At 48.3% G+C, this 23,458-nt stretch overlaps 1 protein-coding gene across 1 annotated transcript in view; it reads right to left on the reverse strand.

Annotated features, from left to right (window-relative positions):
* SEPTIN8 (septin 8) overlaps window positions 1-15,755 on the reverse strand; it is a 36,301-nt gene extending 20,546 nt beyond the window's left edge. The window contains exon 1 of the mRNA XM_075766556.1: window positions 15,562-15,755. Coding sequence (XP_075622671.1) covers window positions 15,562-15,591 — 30 coding nt within the window. The 5' untranslated portion in view covers window positions 15,592-15,755. The remainder of the gene's footprint in view (window positions 1-15,561) is intronic.
* Between the last annotated feature and the right edge of the window lie 7,703 nt (window positions 15,756-23,458).

Raw genomic sequence — 23,458 nt, forward strand, 5'->3', positions numbered from 1 at the left:
AATCGTTTAAAGTTTTCCTGTGGGAGAGGTGGCATCAATTAAGGTTTTAAGGTGGCCAAAAGTTTAGGTGAATTAAAAAGGGCCCTAAGACATGGAAACGTTGGAGTTATACTTTCTTTCCCTTCATCTGGCACCACACAGAGATGCTAAAGCTCAGACTAACACCTCTGCAGGGACAGACCCCAACTGCAGGACGATTCCCCAGCACACAGGGAGCAAGGCGAGTCCCTGCTGATCCAGGCAGCCCAACGCTGAACCGCGGGTCTGGCACAGGATGGTGCAACCGCACCGGGAAGGGGAACTCGGACCCATGTTGGAAAGGGCTCCAAGATGTTTAGGGGTTTATTTTCCTCTTAAGGAGGAGACTGTCACAAGGCACAGGAAGCCACTGCCTGCATCAGCAGAGCTTGGGGTGCTTCCTCAAGCCCTCAGCACCCACTTGTCCTCTCCCTCCCCACCCACCACCTTACAGAGCTTAAAACGCCAGTTCCCACCACTGCAATGCAGTGGCAGCCAAGCAAGCCGTTCCCACAGAACGTCACCCAGTTTGATGGTTACACTTTGTGTCTTTGCATTTTAAATAATAAACAAAAACAAGCAAACAAAAACACAAACCAGAAGCCTGGGATGACATTTTGGATGGGAAATAAATAAAAGCTGCCGATGGCTATGATCAGGCTGAGAGTGCCCGAGGCTGGGAAGAGGTTTCCAGGCAACAGGCAGCACCACTGCTTGGGATTTTAAAATAGGCTGGGCAAGGCTGCGTTTTAAAATAGGCTCCAGCTAGGCAAGGCTGCATTGAGAACTCAGTCATGCTTCAGCCGGAGGAAACCCAAACGCATTTGCACAGGGCTTTCTTTTTCTCTTCTTTTTTTGGCGTTTGGTCACTGTTTGTTGCAGGACAAGAATACACTTGCTCAAAACTGCTCGCCATCTCTTACAGCTGCTAAACCAATGAGCCAAACTTCAGTGAAACATTTTTGTCAGTGACCTTGAAATACACAGTTTCCTTTTATTTCTGTAAGCAGCGATACTAATCTGGTTCAAGTCCAAGGTGCTGCTGATACCAAAGCAGAAAACCATTTGCTGTGCTTGCAGTGCGTTCAGCTGTCATTCAGCCTCCAAAGGGATTTTGCTATTGTTGCTGTTAGGACAAACAACAGCAACAACTTCTGGAAAGCAATAAAACTAAGAAAAAACCAAACAAACTAGTTTTCTCTGTTTTATTCTTTCCCTCCAATCCATTGAGCTTACAAACTCGACAGTCTCACGAATACAACCAATTTTTCTGCTCACTTGTGTTGTTTGGTGCATTGACCTGCCCTGGAGAGGAACCTGCCCACCCACCACCCTGAGAAGCAACCACTGGCACTTCTTCCTGCACCCACCTGCAACTGATTTACGAGTCTCACCCCAAATGACTAACCCTTTCGGCCAGCTCCCGCTCGCCCAGGGTAGCTCAAGGACAGCTTGACACAATTCACCTGCTAGTAAAGACAAGGTCACACTCAAAATTGAATTCTTTCCAGCAGAAGCAGCCAGCCTGCAATGCTCAGCATAAATAATCAATCCAGAATACAAATGCTGCAATAAATGAGGGCAGCAGTAATGCAGCAATGCAGAGGGGTTTGTTGGTTTTGTTTTAAACAAAAGCTAAGAATTTCAGTAAGACTTTTTCCATGGTTGGTGCTGGCAATGCAATTGCCCTGCAGGACAGGAGTAGCAAGTTACGTGGCAGAGCTGGATGGGATCAGCCATGGCGAGAGCCGGACAGAAACACAGCCCTGCCCTTTCCAGTTGCACCGGTCTCTGCAACACTCCCGCCCTTCGCAATGCCGGACGAGAATTAGGTCCCTCATCTCACGGCCTGGAGAGATGACTCTCCTGCTCCTTACCAGGCAGGGCCCCATCCTGGGGCTGCAAATAACCATGAGGCAGCCAACCTTTCCTGAAGCCCAACTGATCATTTCATAACACAATAATTAAGAGTTTGGGGTGGCTCTGAGTGCGAACTCCCACCATAAACAGCGGCTGTAGCCCTGAACATCACTTCTTGGGGCACTAACAGCATTCTGTGATGATGGATGGGGTTTTACTTGGAGCCTTTGAACACAGTCTTTGAAGATCTTCTGTGCCTTGAGCTGATCTTCAGGGCTTGAAGCAGAGAAACAAGGGGATAAGTTGTATTTTGAATTTGGTGGGAAAAAAATGAGTCATCAGAAGGTCAGAGCAGAATTTATTAATCCAAGTCCTTTAAACATTTTCACAGATGCTCTCTGAAACCTCCAAACATAGTGCTTCAAACCTGCGCTAAGGCACCAGCCACCCCGGCTCCTGGCCACGCTCCGCTGGAGGCTGGGGATGCACTTGGGATGCAGGACAGCACGCTGGCCCATTCCTGCGGCCGCACCAGCACAAAGCTGCCCAGGGAACCAAAAGCAGCATTTCAAACCCACATGAGCTTCCCAAGCCCATCCACGGCGGGGTCCCACAAACCATGCCATGCAGCGGGACGGTGGGGCTGGGAGGAAACAGGGCACAGCATCGCTGCGGGCATGGGCAGCATCGCTGTGGGCAGCTGGCCACAAGCCACATCCGTAGAAGATGATATGTTATTTGGCTCTTTGTTGCTGCCTTTTCTTGTCTCTCTTGCAAAGAGAGACAATCAGAGAGACCAAATCCAGATCCCTAGAAGGGGATCAACACAGTATTCACATATTAATTAGGCTACTTCCTAGTGGACAGAGGGATTGAAGAAACCTGTGAGTAGAAATGGCACAGGCCACAGCATCAACCAGCATGCCTACGATTCTTTAAAAAAAGTAAGAATCTGATCACAGTTTCCCTTCTTACAGTCTCTTCATGCTTCACCTCCAAATTAGCATCACTTTCACTTTGCGTCATTACATTCTTCAGCAACTTCTCACAGGAAAAGTGGCTTCATCACTGCCTGCACAACCCATGGGGGATGTCAGCAGCGAGATCATCAGCTCCACATTCAGCTGTCCCTCAACTGCAGTTTTCCCAGCTGGGGCTCCTGGTGCAGAGCGCAGCAACTCACTCTGCTTTTAGGTGGGCTGCCCCTGTTCTCCTTGCTTTCACACCAGGAGCAGTATGAACAGACTGGAACTTGGATATAAAAGACCATTCTGAGATCAGTTGGTTAAAAAAAAAAAAAAGAAAAAAGATATGGAGAAGTATCATTTTTCAGTTAATCTCAAAGAAATGCTCTCTGGTGACATAGGCTTGTCTTCTCTGTTTTTCTGAATGAAGCAGGTGAAAGTATATGGGTAAACAAAAGTGTCATTGAATGTCACACACATAGATGGTGATATTTATTTTTTAAATGGCGATGAAACTTGGTATGATGAGAGTTGTAATGTAAATGTTGGGCCCTGCTACAGCAGGCTCATAAGCATACAAACAACTTCTGAATATGCCCTGAAAAACCAAAACCAAAAACCACGAAAAAAGCTGTGTATCAGCTAAACCATGACTTGAGTGAAGACTCCTGGTTTTACACCCTGAAGGATAACATAGAACTTTTCTGTACTTGAGGTGCCTTTTCCCATTTCTATGGCCCAACATGACACAAACGAGAAAGACAAACAGCTGACATTTTCCAAGGCAAAACTGCAAAGGCCTACAGGGAAAAAAGGAGGGGAAACTCAGTCCTTTCCTCTTTCTGCTAAATGCAAAGGGCTTACACTGGAGCAATGAGCTTCAACCCAAAGGTATCTAACGCTCCCAAACGCTCCCCCCGGCACCTCTGTAGGCTTTGCAACGCTGACCCGGGGTCTCACCGAGCCATGGCCAGGCTGCAGCTCCCCAAACACCAACCCCGCAGGCAGGGCAGAGGCACAGCCGTTTGGATGAGAGCCCTCTTGTTCCAAGAGCTCACGGGCAGCATTATTTCAGGTTCCTCTCTTCCCGTGCTTTTTCCAGTTACATTTTCCACACACACTTATAAAGTAGCAAGAGGCAACAATACAACCTCTGTACGGCAATTTTCCACCGAGGCACGCTTTTCTTTATAAACTCCTCAATCCTGGATGACATCTTGACCTTAAATAATACCAAATCCACCAGCACTTTGCAGCACAGGTCCCCTCCAGCCTGGGTACAGCCTGTTACCTTCACCTCAACGCCCATCAGCAGCTCTATAGCACTGGATACACCCACGGGCACATCGTTTTGCACTGCAGTAGCACACGCAGACATGGAGTCACGGATCAGCGTGCCAGGCACCCTGCAAAGCGCAGAGCACAGACAGATCCTCTCCCTTCCAATTTACAATCAAATCAAAACAGAAAGATAAAACAGCACTAGCAGACAGATTCCAGCTCCCCGATCAGCGTGACTCAGAGACCAGCAAGAGGAAGAGCAGGGAAAGCTCCCGCGGGCCCTGCCCCGCATGGCTGCAGTGCCTTTGGCAGCGCTCCTGTGGCGGGACGGAGCGGTCATCGCTCTGCAGGGGCCGGCTCGGCAGCCGGCACAGCTGGGGACTGCTGCTAGTCACAAAGCAATGACTTCACCTTTTTGATTCCCCATCCACAATCCACAACAGCGCGTGCAACACAGAGCTTAATACGTATACCAGTGGTGTTTGTAGGATGCTATTCCCTTGTCTCCTGAATGGAAATGCATGGAATGAAGAAATTATTCGGTCCTGATGCAGGGAGTCTCATTTGCAACTGAGCAGAGAAAGGACTGAATGAGATCTGGCTGTTTATTAAATCCAAGCGGAGCAAGCCGGTCCCACGTACAGGCTCACGCATGCTGGCACCCCAAGCAGCCAGCTGCCAGCATTGCCTGGCCCTGCTCAGACAAACTGCCCACAAACCCACAGAACAGAGAGGTCTACGTCAGGGTCCAGCACACGCAGGGTCCCTACCCCAACCCCACAACTGTGTGGTGCTGCAGGGGACCCCCCCCAAACACCTGCCCCTGCCAGATTCCTTACAGAGGCGCTGGTAGTTTTATCACCATTTCACAAGTAAACTGAGTCATGGAGCAGTTGAGTACTTGGCTAGAGACCTTTGGGCAAACAGTGTCGGAAGCCAAATTCAGCTTTTTTGTCCAAGCAGGCACTCCCTGGGGCTTGGCCCGGTTTCTGGATCAATGCAGAAAAATCTGGCAAATCACCACTCTCAGGAGATCCCTCCCCATCTCTGAATACTGGCTCAACAAATGCCACTTGACATTTGCAAAGAAACAGCAGCAAGTACAGACTCAGGTTTCCACGAAGAAAACATTTCTTTTGCCAAGCTCGGCAGCTGAGGGGTAGCAGCAGCACCACCACACCTGACGTTTGAAGAGCACCTCTACGGTGCTAGCAACATTCAGAATAGAATATTTTGATGTGTGATGGTGTCTTTCTTGTACTCTCAGGCTAAGAACTATTAGATGTATTACAGCATCAATGAATGAACTTGCACTTTGCAGTCTGCTAAGCAGAAAGAGATGGCCCAAGAGAGGTAATGAGACCAGATTTGAGGTTGTCGAGCAACAGGCAGAGGATGCTGAGCATAGTAAGTCTCGACAGAGGGCTTAGGTGCAGTAAGCGTGACCTCATGGGTGCATTTGGCACTGGAGATGAAAAGAAAGCACGCTTTCAGCTGGGGCTGGCCAGTGGAGATCTCAGCACCTCTTAGGCCAAAATTGTCACACCAAAAGGCCACCTGATCTCAAGCAGATTTGCACAGCGCAAGCACATATGCAACTCTGAAAGTTTTCAGTTAATCCTAAGCATACGCTCAAAATTCCAGATCCCTGTTGTGGAGCACTTAATAACAGGCTGGGAAGAGAAGAAAGGAAAAAAAAAAACTAAACCCTACAGAGATAATTTTAGATGTGGGGGTTATGCTGTCTTACAATAGTAACCTGCTGTGCTTCAGCTCCTCTCTCTGCTCTCACTCCAGTGGTGGTACGTGGCCAGTCAAATGGGGACATCTCAGATGGGGTGAGCAACTCTGCCTTCATTATACCTGTGGCAGCCCTAAAAAATCGTAGAAGCATAGAATATCAGGTTGGAAGGGACCTCAAGGATCATCTGGTCCAACCTTTCTTGGCAAAAGCTCTATCTAGACAAGGTGGCCCAGCACTCTGTCCAGCTGAATCTTAAAATCCCTGGTGTTGAAGAATCCTCCACTTCCCTAGGGAGACTATTCCAACAGCTGATTGTTCTCATTGTGTCCAGTTGGAATCTCCCCAGGAGTAAGCTGCACCCATTACACCTTGTCTTTTCCATGTGACGCCTTGTAAAAAGGGAGTCTCCATCATCTTTGTAGCCACCCTTTGAGTACTGGAACACGGTCATGAGGTCTCCCCTAAGCCTTCTTTTCTCAAGGCTGAACAAACCCAATTCTCTCAGCCTTTCCTCACACGGTAGGCTTGAACTGTAAACAGTAACGCTCTGATGCCTAACACTGCTCTGCCCTCCAGCAGCAGCGAGGCAAAGCCCCAGTGGCCTTTGCTTCCTTCTCTTTTCCAATGTGCAGCGCACCAGAGCACAGCCACGTCCAAGCCATCCCTCCATGTACACGACGCCATTTCAGCCTGTCATCTCCAGTTGCTGCATGCTCCCAACAGCAAGCTCCCAGCCCACCCTGCAGTCTCCCCCAATAAAAACCTCATGCTAAAAAAAAAAAAAAAAATTTAAAAAATCCAAACTAACAATTCCCAGCCCCCCTTTAAACCAATCTCCTAAGAATGCCAAGAATTTTCCCAGACACTTGAGCCTTTATTCATATTCCTCCCGGCTCCCAGCTGCACTCCAGGCGGGCAAAAACATCACTGAAGAAACCAGATATGGAGTCACCACCAAGACCCGTCAAATAAAAGTGAAAGCCACTTTACATTACAGAGGCAAGAAGAGACAAAAGCTGAGGTTCTCTCCTTTAGGGCTAACTAAAGATTATCAAGAAGTGATGCCCTTCTTGAAAGCTTTCGGACCCATTTTTAAGAGCTATTCATAAACCCTGAGACCAGTGAGGGCATTGCAAAGAGCAATGCTCAGCATCTTGGGAAAACAAAAATTAAAAAAAAAAATTAAAGTCACTGCTCCAGTATCAATGTTTCACAGCATCCCATAGACCCCAGGCTAATCTCAGGGAAAAAAACGCTCAGCTGCACCCCTGTAAAGATCCAGCGTGCTGAACCGGCGCTGTAGTCACCTACCCATAAAAAGGTGGACAGAGAAAGCCAAACTCTTTTTAAGGGAGGAACTCCTTACGCAAACTCCTTAACTGCCTTCCTGTATCCAAACTACTGGTGCCAAAGCGGTGTTTTGATTCCTGCGGCACACCTTGTACCGACACCCCAGCAATACGCTGGACGCTGAGCACTCCCAGCAGCAAGCCAGGGGCAGGCACCTGCACACTCGACATGTTCCCCTTCTGCACCAGCCTGCTCGCTTTAGCATTTGCGAGCAAACAGCTGAACTGCAGGCACTGCCTTGGGCTTTGCTTCAGTCTCAGCAGCCTTTCCTCCTTTAAAAAATAACAACCAACAAACCACAAAATATAAAATAAAAATCCTACACACACCTACAGAATAAAATGAATTGGCACAGGCTTAAACCAGCAGTTTTCGCTGACTTTCAGAGCTAAGTTTGAAGGGAGAGTAAAGCTTCTCATCTCTTCTTATACAACATACATCCAAGATGATACATTCACAACCTGTGAATGCAACATCGGTTTTAATTTTCTGCAAACAAACTGACTGTTTCTGGCTTAAGTTCCTCTCTGACTTTTTACACTAAAAGCAAATTCCCTTTTCTTAAGCTGTTATTTAACAATTTCCCTACAACATTTCCCTGTAACATTTATGAAGCCTAATTAATTAATTGTGAGGTCTTTCTTATCAAGAGAGGATTAAGCATGCATTTTGACCCCTATCACGAGCCCTTGATGAGAGTTTACAAAGGAGCAAACAGAATTTGCTGAGCATTATGCACGCAATGTTTTGCAAACATGAACGTTGCCTTTGAGAATAAGGAAAGTTGGTTAAAACAGAGAAAACTATGGAACCAAAAATGAGAGACATTTCCTCCAAAATGACCTTAAAGGATGAGAAAGTTCAGCTTTTCATCAGCCTGAGAATTCCATCCCCCATGAGCTATTGAAAACCAAGTAAAGCAAAGTCCAAAACACAAACATAACTTTTCCTTCAGTCTGTTGACAAAGAACCCAAAATATCGACAAACAAGAACCCACCAGACTACCCCAGTTCATTTCTTTTCAAAATTATTTATTCAGAAGGTGCCAAGGCTTTTAATTTAATGGAATTTCACAATTGACCCTGACAAGAGACTAATCTTATCACCTTATCTAGTAAGAGACTTTCCCGAGTTCACCCAAGGCAGCAGATGCACGCCCGGCTTGCACTCAACTGATCTGACCAGCAGGACCTCTTCCCTTCCCCACCATCCTACCAGGAGGAAGAGGAGGAGACACCTGGCAAATACAAATGGCCATGGGACAAAGCCAAGAGAGCAACTGAGCGCTTGCCCCTAAGGAGCGGCACGGAAAAGGCTTGGGGCAGTTTGAAAGAAATGGCAAAGAGGGGAAAAGGATCTGGATCCCCATCATGCCGAACAAGCCATGTTGGATATCAGCCACCAAGATTATTTGTTTTAGTTACCGCTTAAAATAAACATAGCTAATTCCCACATACGTTTCCAGAATTTATTGCCCAATTACAATAAATACTATTATTCAGTATATTTTTAGACAAGGGAACAGAGATATAATGGGAACCCAAGAGTTTTGGTCACTACTGTATGCTTTTTCCCAGTTTGCCTTATGCAACCATCTCACAGCATCTCCACAAACAGCACTTCCAGCTACTGGACAAGTTTCCTTTATGATACCGCCCGGAAGACACCAGAAAGAAGTTTTACATACAACAGCCACTCAGCTCCAACAGCTAAACCAGAGTCATCGTGCTAATAACCTGACTGCTATATATCCTATTAACACATGCCTCCAGAAAGCCTCAAAGTATATTAGCACAGAATACCTTTAATCTGAAGACTCAAGGCAACAGAAAAAGAAAACCTGTATCTGAAAAAAGCGTACAGCAAAAAGATAAGCTGAAGGAGCTCTTTGTTTTGTGTGAAACTACTGAATAAACCTATATTCACCAATACAAGCTGGAAACATCTCTGCTGCAGAAGACAGAGAAAGGAGAATGTTTCTGGGAAGCCAGATCCAGCAGCCCTTTTTCAGGCAACCCTTTTACTGTGGCAGAGCTGAAAGCCAGGATCAACTTGGATTAGGATCCAAGGCCCGGAGCAGCCTGCTGGAAGCAGGGTCTGGGCGAGACACCCAGCGATGTCCCTCCGACCCGAGCTGCTCCGCGATCGCAGTGCTGCCCCACGCACACCAGGCAGGAACATAAACACTATTTAGCACAGCGTGGTCCGTCTCCTCTCCCAGTGACCAACCTGAGCAACCCTGGCTGCTGCTGCGGGAAGGTTCAGTTTTCCAGCGTGAACAACACGGGCTCTGGGAACACGCTTCACACCAGCCCGCAGTTGAAGGCATGCCTGTACAGTCCTTTGCAGGCAGACATGAACTCAGCCAAGGGATGCGTCCTGCCTCTCCGTTACAGCAAAAAACAGCCGAAATGCTCTTTGCCTGTGGAGGACTTGGGAGACATTCCCCGCATGCTTCCTTGCGCACGTAATGCGGCGGTGGCACAGACTCATCACAGCACCTCGTGCAACGGCAAGGAGAGGACAGGAGCAGCCCCAAGTCCCCCGATGGAAATCCAGCCCAGGCTCCCTTGCTCTGCAGCTCCCTGCGACAATCAGGTTTTGAGGCTGTGTGAGCCAGAGAGGGCAAGAGCCCTGAGGCAGGGTGCTCCATGGGAACCTCTCTCTAGCTGCCTGACATCTCTGGAATTTCATGTGTGTGGGAGACGGACACTTTTTGGCTTCACAAAGGAATCTGAACATCTAAACAAAGTGGTGCCTCCACAACCCCGACCCTACGGGCCCTGGTCAGCCCGCAAGCCGAGAGCGGCGACTAGGGATGCATCCAAGAAGCTCGTGGTTCTCACTGACACCGTTCTCCCCCAGCCCTCTGAAAATCTCCACTGTCACCCTATTTTGGAGGGTGCTGATTCCCTGCCTGGCTCCACTTTTTGCATCCAAATGTCACAAGTCGGAGGTTAGCACGGCTGCTTCTGCCAGAGAAGAGGCTGTGGATAGAAAGCACATGGCTGGGACTGAGGAGAAGCAGCACCTCCAGGATTTTTATTTTTTTTTCCCCTCACTTGAGCTGCTCTGGGAGCAGAGATGGGCTCTCCTACCCATCTGACACTTTTACAATGCATGAATACAAGTGCAAAGCTCCAGGTATAAACCCAAAGCTCGCTGCAGCTACATGGAAGTGGGGAAAGGGAGAAACAAACAGGCGGCATGTAAATGAACACAAATACGGGACAGGACAACATTATTTCTAAGGGTGGCAGCTAATCTGAAACAAGCAGAGCAGCTTCTCCCATCCACAGCCTGAAATGTGCCCAGGACACGTTCTGAATAAAAGTTAGTCACATACATGTGCCCCTACCCCGCACAGGCAGAGTGCAAACAGCGTGCCCACGCCCTGCACATCTCCCTCAGTCCCGTGGCCTCCCAAATTCCTTCCTCTTAATTGCACAACCCAGGAAAAGCCGATTCAGCATCGTGCCATTTCTTCCCCTCCCAACCTCCGAGCCAAAGGAGCACAAGGAAACAAGCACGACCACCGCTCCTGCGGACAGAAAAACAGCCCCGTCCCCAGAGCACTTCGTTTGCACGGTGGTGCCTCGAGACGACAGGACTGGGGACAGCGGGGGCACTCGGAGACAGGGCTGCGTCTCTCCCTGCAGCTGGTGACAGCACTGGTATTCTGCTACAGAAGATAATATTTAGGGAGCTTTTGGCCTTCCAGCAACACTGGAGACTGGCTGACAGCTGCCACCACAGCACTGACAACAAGCCCTGACACCGTGCCGGCCTCCTGAAAGAGAGTTATTCTTCAGGCTTTCATTTGTTTTGTCGATGCAGAGGGCACACACGGCTTCAGCATTTGCCAGCTCACGTCCTTCCACCCACTGCCTCAGCGCTCGCTGTGATTACGAGCAGTTAAGAGCAGCTCTGGAGCTCCCACGCAGAACAACATGTTGCATCTCTGCTGCAAGAGGAAGAGGCGCTCCGGATTCACCAACAGCAACAGCACCACAGTGGGGAAGGAGAGAGAGGGAAAAAAAAAATAAAAAAAATCTTTTTCTGGGCAACATTTGTTCCCAGCACATACATTCAAAATAAGTGTTTAACTGTGATGAACTGTGGTTGAGCTAATTGGTCCTGTGGTTGAAACAGTCAGAGCTGGTTTCCTGTATGAGCACAGGCGAGCCTCCCGGGGAGGGAATGCGGGGCTCGGAGAGGCAACCACCAATTTGTCTCCTCCAGTAGAAGACCATTTTCTCCATCCCTCCTTCCCAAAAAAGCATACGCTATAGGCAGAAGAGCTGGCCAGGGCAGGGAGGGAAAGGGCTGCTCCTGCTGGGCCCGCTTCCTGGTGGCGTTACCAGCTTGGAGAAAAATCTGTCACTTCTGTTCCACACTGCATGGGGGAATCACTTGAGTTTTTCCAGGCTAAAGGTAAAATAATTAAATGACAAAAACAGACAAGGAAATTTAACCCTGGAACTTCCAAACGGTGCCACTAGCTGGGCAAAAAAACAGGGCAGGGGGAATAGCCAAATCCAAACAAACCCGTTTCCACTGGAAACATTTTCCTTGAGAGTTTGATTAAAAGAAAATGTAAGCCTATGCTTAGGACCTGCAGTGATAGGTCTTCTGGCAACCGTTCTGCTCTAGGCACGGCACACAGAGCTGTTCTCAGCCCACTCCTCATGCCTACCTTCCACGGGCTAAGGTATAACACTGGCCCCTTCACACGGAGGAGCGGGTGTAGGCTGTGCAGTCAATAAGAGAAAACACGAGCTTACAGAAAACAGCAGCAATGCATGAAGTTTACCACAACCCAGACAGTTATGGCAGGAACAGGCACTGTTCAAAGGTCCCTCTCCTCCCGCGTTGTTGGAGCGGGTCACAAGAAGGCAGTGGTGTGTAAACAGGTAACGCTCACATGAAGCTGCCAAACGGGCCAGACCCACACGCACCGCTCAGCAGCTCGCTGCCACAAACCCCATTGTCTCTTTCCAGTGAGGAAAACGTTATTCAGCTTTCCTCTGTATAAAGTGGTGCTTTTTCTGGCAAGATCTTCTAAGGACCATTAATTTATAGTAAAGCTCCCAGTAAAAGCCTAGCCATCAATCACTAACGTGAAGGGACATCTTCTCAGGACTGACTGCATGTAGACAGTCACCCCACAACCACAACTCACACACAGCTACGTGCATGCACCCAGCGCTCTCTTCACTGGGCATCGATGCTCACAAATCCCTTGTCCATGCACACAGTCACGGTATGCAGAGCAATCAGTCATGACATTTTCAAACTTATGGCATAATGTTAAATTCTTATTTCAGCCCAACCTTAAGGTTGAGGACACCTGCTCCTTCTCACATGCACACGTCTGAGAGCGCGCAGCTGCTTAGTTTCGAGCCCAAGCAACTGCGTTTGCACCTCCGAGTCAGACAATGGGTTAATGCAGATCATTAAGTGACAGAATTTTGGGAGGTCGATGGGAGAAAGCAATGGATTTGGGGGTTTGCAAAAGCTTCTCAAAAGCAAAACCGTCTTACAGTCTCATTCTCACATCTTATCCCATTTTTCTCCTATGCATCTTCAGTCATTTCTTCTTCCAGCTTTTCTAGCTTCCTCCAGAGCTTCTGCATTTCCTCGATGCATTTCATGCACTTTCTGGCTTCCGCTTGCACGTGGTGGTTGGGCTGTTTCCCGCTCAACATACCAACTTCCTTGCTGATGCTGCCGGTGCCTGCTCCAACTCCGCACTGGCCAGAACACGCAATGGAGAAGCTCTGAGCTTTGATGACAAAGTAAAGTATTTCATAATTGAACCAAACTTTATCAGCTTTCTTCCCGCTCTGGTGGTAGCTGTAATGAAGACAGCTGGCCTCAGGTATCTAGAAGTGATGCCTGCAGACCAAGCCCTGAACACAGCAGTGGTGAGCCACAATCTCATGTCAGATCAGCAGAAAACTTCAGTCTCCAGGGGCTGAAGCCAATCTCTCTCACAAGCACTACATTCACAAAAACAAAGGCGGTCTTGAGCACCACTGGTGTGATTCTGCTGCCTTAGAGACAGCTTTCTATGGGCAAGCTTCCTTTCATTTGCTTTTGTTGGTCATTTCCAACAGCAGCACTTCAAGGGAACTTTATTGTGCTGGAGACAGAGGCGTTCTGGAGGACTGTACAAGGGAAGCATGCATCTGGGGAGTTTTGAAAACACATTATCCAAACCTAAGGGTCACTACATTCCAGGATGTCAGTGTCAGCTGGACACTTATAAATAGCTTCACCAATCTGAATAGCATGACCTATTGTAGATCAAAAACCTCCTTCAGTGGCTTTTTCAACATTACTTCCCACTGCAGATACAAACAGCTGGAAAAAATAAATGAATCTATCATCACCTCTCTTTGGCAGTAACAAGCTATTCCCACCCAGACTTTACGCTCAGGAAACTGAGGCAAGCTGATATAAAGTGGCACCAAAAAAAGCTGCAAACCCTAAAGAAAGAACAACTTGGAACACCTTAATCATGAGGTTTCCATGACAGTGCTGGAGGAACAGCATCAGAGCAGAGACATGCACTGAGGATAAAGGGAACAGCAGCTGGGACAGTCCTCTGCCTTGCATCAAATGGAAGTGAGATGCTGCTCTCCCATCCGCTTCTGCCAGGTCCATGGTTCCAGGCGAAAGGCAAATTAGTCCAAAGAGAGATCTGCTGGCCCTGCAGATCCCTATGAACCCACCCTAGCTCCCTGCACCAAGCAAGCAGATTTTCTCCTAATGGAGCTGGGCACTGAAGTCACATTGGAGCCCAGCCATTTCACTTTGGTGCCCAAACGAGCGCCAAGCACCTTCGGGAACTTTTTTCCTTCCCTTTTTTTTTTTTTTTTTAAATAAAAGTGACAGAGTATTGACGCAAGTACACCAAGCATTAAAGTACCCACACCAAAGAATGCAAGATTAAATTCCGTTTTCTCCCAGGCTAGGCAATATTTTATGTTCTTTTAACACCTATGAAAACCTGCGCAGGCACCAGCAGGCTCAGCAAATTAAAAGTATTTATATAAGATACAAATGTAGAAAGAGTTGCTGTGAGACAGTTACCGCGTTTCCATTCTCTGCCACTGAGACTTTACCTTAATCCCCTCTCCTCAGAGCCTAGAGGCATTTGTTTTCTTAAATAAGAGCCCACCATCAATTTTCCTTTATGCAAGTTTTAAGTAAGTTACAGTCTTGCAAATTCATTCTTGAGCTGGAAACTTTTGGGCCGGGATTCAAAGAAATGAAGCAGAGTTTGAGATTCTTGGCAAAAAGTAGTTTACAGAGAAAACAGTAGCAGGGACTTGTTTGTGCTCAAACGGCATGCCTATAATTCAGTCAACCACCACCGCTGTTCCCATTTATTTAGCAGTATCACACCAGACATTTTTGACTTTTGAGAGCTATGCTATTTTATGTGGTAAAAATGCTTTTAGCTCTGAAAGGCTGCAAGATGCATCGCCGAGCTATTATTTAATCAGAACAGCCTTCCAACAACAACAAAAAATTCAAGCCTTAGACAAAGAATAGTTTTAAGCCGACACAGATTTTAGCCAGATTGACTTCCGATAGCAGTTATACAACATGTGAGTTGCAGAGAGGCGGTGGTGCACAGGTCACGCTCCATATTTGCTGTACAGCATTCTTCATACATTGGCTCAGAGACCAGTTAGCCTCAAGGGTTTGCTTTCCCCGTGTTTGAATCGGTGTGTCTCTCACAGTGTTATATACACACCGTTAAGTTAGTCACTGTTTCAAGTGTTTGGATACCAGTGGTATGTAAACTATTCTTATTTAGGGAGGTCTGACCCCGTTTCTTTCCGCCCCTCTTTGCGGGGTACTGTATGCCTGGCGGACACACGGGTATCGGATACCCTTTACGAGCATCTCGGACATCCAAGGAGGGGTCACGAAAGGCTTTCGTTACCGGTTTCAGCATCACACCAAGCACCGAGGCCGCGGAGCCTTGCAGCCGCCGTACCCTCCAGCCCACGGCGCAGGGCAGGACCTTCCCGCAAGGACTCTCCCCGCACCCCGCCGAGGCCGAGGACACCGGCTTCGTCCCTCTCCCGAGACCCCCCCCCCGCAGCCACCGGCCCCCTCCCGGCTCTGCCGCCGCCGGACACCCCGCAAGCCGCGCACACGGAGCCGGCGTCCGGCGCGTCCCCCCGGCTGCCCTGACCGCGCTACCGGCTGGGGTTGTTTGGGGTTTTCCCCCCCCTCTTCAGGAAAAAAAAAAAACCCAAGTTATTCGCCCGAGGAGACGCGCGTACGAGAGCGGGGCCGCCCCCCCCCCCCCCGCTGCTCACCGAGAAGCGCTCCAGGTCGGTGGCGGCCATGGCCGGGGCTGGCGCGGCTCCGGCGGCGGGAGCGCGGCTCTCCCCGCCGCGGGTGGATGCGGCTGAATGGATCCAATATGGCCACTTCCTGGAAACTCCCCTCCGCCGCGCCGCCCGCCACAGGCGCCGCCCGACCGCGAGGACCGGGGGACGGGCACCGGCACCGGCCGGGAAGGGGCGGGAGCGGCCCCGGCCCCGCGCAGCCCGACCCCTCCCACGGCGGGGAAAGCAGGAGGCCGGGCCGGGAGCAGACTGCCTTGGGCTCGGCCTCCTCCCTGTCTCCTGCCGCGCAAGGGGAGCGGAGCCGGGGCAGGGGGGCTGGAGGAGCGGGCAGAGCGCTGGGGAAGGTCCCCCCCGGGGGTCCCCGCACCTCCCCCGGGACGGGTCAGCTGCAGGCAGGGTTAGGGGTGGGCATGTCATGCTGATGGCATTCCGCAGAGGAAGAGGGCCGGGAGACAGCATCGCCCTCCGCACAGATCAGCTTTCTGTTCGAGCCCGACTGCACCAGCGCCAGGAGCAGCCTCTGCGGGATTCAGAGGATGCGCACAGGTATACAGGGACCCGTTTCCCTGCCTCGGGGAACTCCCAAGCGTTCAGCATTCTGGAAGGCCCCGAGATACCATAGGGCGCAGTGCCTCTGCCACACACAGGAGTTACACCGAAGGTACACCACAGCGTGCGTTTGAGCTCGGATGCCAAGAGCTCGTGGCCGTTACGCTGCCTGTGTTCGGGATAAGTTAAAGTACGCAACAGAGGACTGTCAAGTCTTTCCTCGCCGTTCCTTCCCACAAAGCCAATCCCATCACCAGCACCCTCGGTCTTTGTAACCCACGAAGACATCAGTATTTCACAAGCTGTTAGCACAGAGCAAAGTTTCTCTTGCTTTCTGGTGCCCTCTGCTGCAGTGCACCTATCAAGGACCAGCTCACCAGAGCCACATGTTCTCTCCATCATGCAGCTGGGTCGCTACACCAGACCTACACCCCTCATCTGTCTGCTGCCCTGGTTCTGTCTTAAGCTTTCCCCAGTCTTTCTATCAATCAGCCACTGTGTCCTTGTCTTTTCTCCTCATCCTCTCTCTTGCAGCAATGCATACTTCCAGCTTTAGAGCTGAGTTTGGGCCAAGAGATCAAATACTTTTCCCCCACGTGGACTGTGTGGGGAAAGGACTGCTAAGGATCATTTTGAACGCCCCCCACACACACACTAAGGGCAAGCCCTCCTGCAGCTCACTACATGAGAGCCAGAGAAAAGGCACTGTCTGTGCAAAGGGCAGCACTTACTATGGGGGTCCTGAGGGCACGGCAGAAGCCCCCCCAGAGGCACAGGCTCAGCCCTCTCACTGCTGTTAGGCACACACCTGCTCAGCTGAGCTGCTCCTCCAACACCACCCTCAGGGCTGCTTCTCCACTCAGCACAAGCACCAGCTATAGGGAGCATTAAGGAAGATAATCCTGAGTATGGGCTGAGCTTAATGCTCTGCTCCCCTCCACAGGCAGGGCCAGCGCCTGCTGTCCCATCTTTGTTGCTGCTGGTGAGGGTTGTCCTTCAAGAATCAGTTCACAGCCTGAACTTCCCTAAGTTATGCTAGATGTGGGACGCACAACATAACCACCTCCCAGGGAACAGACAAAAGAGAACTTACCTGGAGTGGTCCAAAGACTCTTCCTTGTCTACTCAGATACTCCTAGATCACCTCCAGCATCCTGCACACAGGAAGGCCACAAATACAGTCGTTACCTAATTATGATGCAGCTAAAGCTGCAAGCCCCACCCCAATCACTAGGAAACAGTGAGCAACTGTGCTTAGGTCCTGTTTCCAGTTATTTTTCAAAAGGTTTTCCAAATTTCAACTTTTTGGCAAGATAAGGAAAAGGAAAGATACTCAATATTCCAGTTCCTTTAATTCATCGCCCACAAAAGCCCAGTCCCTGGAGACCCCTAAAGCAGGACTGAAGTATTCAAAGACAACAAAACCTCAGCAACCAATTAAAACAGAAGTTATGTTTCATTACACTACTTGATGAGTTGCACTCCATATTAACTTCTCCCTTACCTGCTATTTGTGATCTTAACAAAGGTCTCTCTCTCCCGCAGCAGTATAAATAAATGAGACCACACTGTGCTAGTGGGTGCTAAGTTGCTTTGTTACGGCAGGTGTGCAAGACTATGTTACATCTCCACATCTCTGATTCTGCACGAGGCTCCTTCGGATCCACCTGAATTGCACTGCAGGAGCTCTGGGAAGCACTGTTCATCCCAGAAGGGGACTGGAGAAATAAAACAGGATATGAAAATTAGGTGTAGATAATTGAAGTGAGGGGGCAAGGGTTATCAAATGCAAGTGCTTAGAGAGGTCAGAGATTGGGAAGAAGGTTGTATTCTCCCTTGAAGCAATTTCAAGGCATTTTCTGAGGAGGTGTTATCCAAGTGATCTGCTTTTTGAAATATGATCAATCTGGTGCAGGTCAGAAGAGCTTTTTTGTCCTTCCTGACTGGACTGCCTACGACCAAATTACCCCTGCTAATCCATATGTTAGTTTTGGCTAAAGATAGGTTGCCAAAATGTTGTATTTCTCTAAAAAGGCCATTGCTGAACACCATCTGCTCATTTACGTTCTTGGGTCATCAAAAATGACCAAAAAAAAAAAAAAAATCCCAAACCCTCCTTCCTGTCACAGCTGCAGCTCTTTGTTAATGCTGCCTTGGGCTGGAGCTGCCAGGGATAGCAAAGCTGGCCTTTGCCATCTAGAGCAGAGTCTCCCTCCACCCACAGTGGTGGTATAAGCTTGCTCAACCTTTTATTTGTTTATGCCTTCTGAGCGAGATGTTTGTGCAGACCAGTCACTCGCTTTGCCATCTTATTTCTTTGGCTGACTCCCAGAGGTTCTCCACTTTTCCCTGGGTCCTTCAGCAAAACCAGGGAAGCTAAAATCTGGTATTTCTGCTGTACAGCTGCCAGTAGAGTAATTTACATAGAAGCAGAGTTCACTTTCCAGGCTGCCTTTATATATCACAAAGAAGCAAAAATAAATAGATTAAAAGGTTAAAAAAAAAGTTGGTTTTTTTTTTTTTCACTTTACAGGCAAGCTCTGGAGTCCTCATTTAAGACAATATAAAACTCTTGCTTAACACTTGCTTAAATGCCGTCATGCCAGGTTCTTTGGAAGGAGTGATTGACTTAGATTCATTAAGAGCTCTTTCTCTGCCAATGAAGTACAGAACGTAACAACACAAGGCTCACAAAAGCTGATTCTCAGACAGCTGCTGGTTTCTGTGAGCTGCAGGTCAGATGCAAAGATCCGTGGCGTAGAGGAAATTCTGACACATTGCAGCAGATCAAGGGACAACACTGCTGTGGCTCGGCTCTCTGAGCTGTGCTGCTGAGCCCTTCTGCAGCTGGAGACCTCTCTCCCTTTGTCCACCAGCGCTGCCACCAGCATGGGGCAGAGCTCTGGGACAGGAGAGCACTGTGTAAAAACTAGCAGTTATATTTAAACAGCTTGTTATTTCAAAAAGCAGACTATTTCTAATGCCAAGTCAAGAGCTTCAGATGCACAAAAACAGCTTCAAGAGAAGAGAATTGGATTTGGTGGCTCCTTTAACTGCTAAGGCATCAGTTGTTATGCAAGTTATTCCTAATGGCTCAGGAATTAAACCTATATTACAGTGCTGGATGCTCCTGCAAGGATTTTAAATTCTGTAGAATATTGGTACCTGCTGAATCCACCGTGAATTTAGGATAAGCTGTGAATTTTCTACAGATAAAGAGCTGGGGCAGAGAATACAAAGGACTGGAGAGCACAAATGCGTCCCTGGAACCTCCTTGTCCTGGGGAAAGGAAGGAAAATGCCCCTGCCTGCCTGGATGGTGGCATTACAAGTAGCACAGCCCTGATGGTGGGGAGATCAGCAGGAGCTGCTTTGCTTCTTCACGTTGTGACCCCAGGTACAGGCAATGAAAGTGGGGAGAAATGAATGCTGTCACAGCCCCTTTTACTTCACACACAGCCACAGTGAGCAAGTGATCATCCTACCTGCCACACGAGTACAGCAGCAAGACCAAGGCCTTCTGAAGATGGCTGCATTTTTCAGGGCTGAGTAAAATCCTTGATCTTCAAATCCAGGAGGTGCAGATAAACAGAACTGCTTCACATTTTTCCTGGGGATTATTAGAAACCAAATGGTTTTACAGCTACTCTTTTAGCAGCACTACCACCAAGCACCTTATTAAACTTTCATTGGTTACACTGACAATATATGGGACCCCTAAGTCTTTTCTACACAAGTGCTATCCTTCTAAGCTGAAAGTCAGTAGAGGCTGTAGGTCCATTTCCCCTACACACACTGAGCGGTCCTGGTCAATGTAAATGGGATGGCTGGAAACACACCCCGAATTTCCACGCCTCCTCATGCTAAAGGGTAGTATTCCACACCGTACCTCATGCCAAGTTTGCGTTATCCTGCTAGAATCCCATCAAGTTCACAGGCACCACCTGAAAAAAGGGGATGTTTGGGATGGGTCCTTGCAGCATCTGTGTGGAACAAGCAGTATTTAATAAACGCAAACTCCGAGATACATGGAAAACTGCATTTGAATGGCTGCTGTTGAGAAACATTATCTGAACTAGTTACTGAGGTCCTTGAGTTACAGCTGAACCTTGCTCATTTATGAGAAAATGCCTTTTATCTGCAAATAATGTTCCACACCTCTCCCTGCCCCTTCACACTTTTGCACAATTGTTTATCTCTGGAAGGTTACTGCATTTCCCCATGGCACAATGGAAGAGCTATTTTCCTTCACAATGCATGCTCTTTGTTTCACATGAAAATATCAACAAGGAAAGTGGAAAATCACGGCCTTTGTCATTCTATTTATTCTGGAAACCCTGATTTAATTTCAAAGGAAAGTAAGTTTTCCTTGAGGTGCAGATCCCATCCATAGTCAATAGCACCTAAGCTTCACCTTTCTACAAAGCAGCAGCACCCTGTCCGACTGAGACTATCCCCCACATTCCCTTTTGCTTCCTCCGTTGCTTCCAGCCTGGCACCTCACCTTCCCTATGGCTCTGAGATCATCATGGGGAAGGAGCAGGACCTGAAAAAAACATCTCCTTCAGTTCTGAAGTGTCAGTAGAAGCGTCTTTGCTCTGACAGGATGCTTTGCTTGATCTCCCACTTTATTTCCTGGTTTTGTGCAGTGTGAATTACAGTCATATAACCTTTACCTTCCTCCTCTGAGGGGGTGGCAAAAGGCCCGGGGCTCTCTGTGTGGTTTACTACACTGTAATGTTGATAGTTTGAAAGTCTGTGAAACTTCTTCACAGGAAAGATAACTCTCCTCAGTCACACAGTTTAAAATAGAGGCCAGCTCTCTACGGCTTATGATGTAGAACTAGCAAACTGCACTATTTGTGTTTAAAAAAGTAGTAGTAAATTAATTTAATCATGGGTTTCTGTACATTGTTTTTTGTCCCAGCCAGTAAATTAAAAATATCAAGACAGTTGGCTTGAAATCTCCTACGAAGCAGCCCACAGTATTCCGTAAATAGCCCCACAAAAATACTTGCATTGTAGGTTTTTGGTGACACAGAAAAAGAAGCAAAACTTCTCATGCTTTTTAAGGCTGGAAATTTCAGATGACTGAAGAGCATAACACTCAGAATGCTCCAGGCTTTTATTATCTATATTAATAAAATTCATTCAAACAGCTCAATTTCTGCTGCACAATCTGATCAGAATGTGACCAGCGCTCAGTAAACTAAGAGGAGCTCACTGGGTCCTGGTCCCGTGGTACTTGGCACTCAGCCTGAAAGGTGGGCAGCCAAAAGGCATCAACAGATAAAGGGAAAGGCTGGCAAACAGGATGTGCCCCATGCTGTGGTCTGGAAATGGTATGGAGGGTTAGTCAGAAGTGTTGTTTTCTTTTTAATTGCAGAAAGTATAGGACTAACCTAACACCCACTGACAGGGAGACTGCGAAACGGAGCACAACCACACGGCACAGGTTGCCCACAAAGGATGAAGCGAGTGCCCGTGGGATAGGCGGTTGGATGTATCACTGGAAAATTACCTGGGAAAGAGCTCCTTGCGTCACGGCAGTTAAACGAGAGCAACCAGTTCACGCTTGGCCTGGCACGAGGCGCACTTGTACACATCCTCTCTCCTCTTCCATCACCTCCTGGGGATGTGCCCTTCTGCTCTGGCCACGAGGATGCCAGGACCTGCAGTGGGGAATAGTCTCAGTAACACTCCTCTTCCCCGACCCAAGGCAAACCCCTGGAGAGGCGATGGGACCTGGGTGACCCAAGGGTTGTGGTCCCCTTGGGTGCTGAGGGGTGAGGCTTCCTGGGGGCTGGGTGCATGGAGATCCCACTGCAGGAGAGGTGCCAGGTGGGAGATAAACCAGGTGGGATTTGGAGGCACCCTCAAGGGTCTCAAAGGATACAGGGGTGCAGGGGCTGGTGCCTTCCTGGGGCTGTGGAGGCAGGGACAGATCGCAGCACCTCTCTCCAGCACCCGCAGAAACACCCTCCTGGAGACACACAGTCCTCAGCGTGGCAGTGAGCCCGAGGACACATCTGCCACACCTGAACAATTCAAGCGATGGGAACAACTTCTCCCTTAACATTTGTAACATAAGAAAATGGTTTTTTATAAAAGAACCTATTCATCTGAATTATTTTCCCTCCTCCTCTCGCTCATTTGCGGATATGAACTATAATCCTAGGGTTTAGCTGAAAGTTTGCAATGCAAAAAATCACAGACTGCTGAGATTTTCTTATGCCTGCAATGGATTCTAGTAAGGAAAAGAAATCAACATTGAAAGCAAGGCATAGCAATTAATGTTTGGATGCACGCTCATTATTAGCTCTCTACAGTAGGCAAGGCAGAACTGTGGCGATGCCATGAGCTGGAAAGCATTGCTAATACAGCAGAACACTAGACAAGTGGCTGCCTCAGCAGAGGGCGAGGTTGCTGTGTACGCCATGTAAAAAGGCAGTAATAAGAGGTGTGCGATTCATGTAGAAATACTGAATTGCTACAAGCAGCATGAAGATTACACGCTATTACGTGAAAGAACATTAGAGCAGTAAAATGATTTTGAGGAACTGGCTCTGCGCCAGCTTGTTAGCAAGAGATAAAATAGCTTTTCAGAGATTTGCACAAAGATGGAGAGAGAAGGGGAAAGACTGCCAAAAGAAGACTCAGAACAATCTGTGGGAAGAGGCTCCTCCACCACCAGTAAAAGGTGCGAAAAGGCAGAAGGGAGGTCAGCACCAACAAGAAGAGAGAGAGATGCACTGCGTGGGGATCGACGCACCTCAAATTGCCTTCAAAATGGAGACTTTGGCACAGGCTAATACTCCATTTTATTCAAGTTCTAAGACAGTGAAAACAAAACCGAACCTGTTGTCTTATCAGTCCTCATACAGACAGTTCCTTTTATCTGTCTTCATAGCACACTGTTCATTCTGTGTTCAGTCTCTCTTGCTGGTTTCTTAGACAAACTGTTCAGTCATCCAGGAATCGATTTAGTGATCTCAATTGCAACACTCAGTGGAGGAGAAAACAAGTTTGCAGGCTGAACATCATCCCTCCAGGAAGTTTTCAGTCCTACTCTGGTGCCTGGGGAAAGGCATTTAGGATTTTTTTTTTTTTCCTGTAGAACTGAGAACAATAATAATGTTAAATTCTTAAGCAGAAGTAATTGATATGGCAGTGGAGACAGCTTCTCTCTTTATAAAAAAGAGGTCTCCCTTCTCCAGGTGTGCATGAATAGATGTGGGCACGTTGTAAAGATTTCATCACTTATATAGATACACATATCTACATTGTAGATGCAATAGAGATAAAACACATATCTA

The sequence above is a fragment of the Balearica regulorum genome, chromosome 14 (genome assembly GCF_011004875.1).
Source record: "Balearica regulorum gibbericeps isolate bBalReg1 chromosome 14, bBalReg1.pri, whole genome shotgun sequence".
Lineage (NCBI taxonomy): Eukaryota > Metazoa > Chordata > Aves > Gruiformes > Gruidae > Balearica > Balearica regulorum.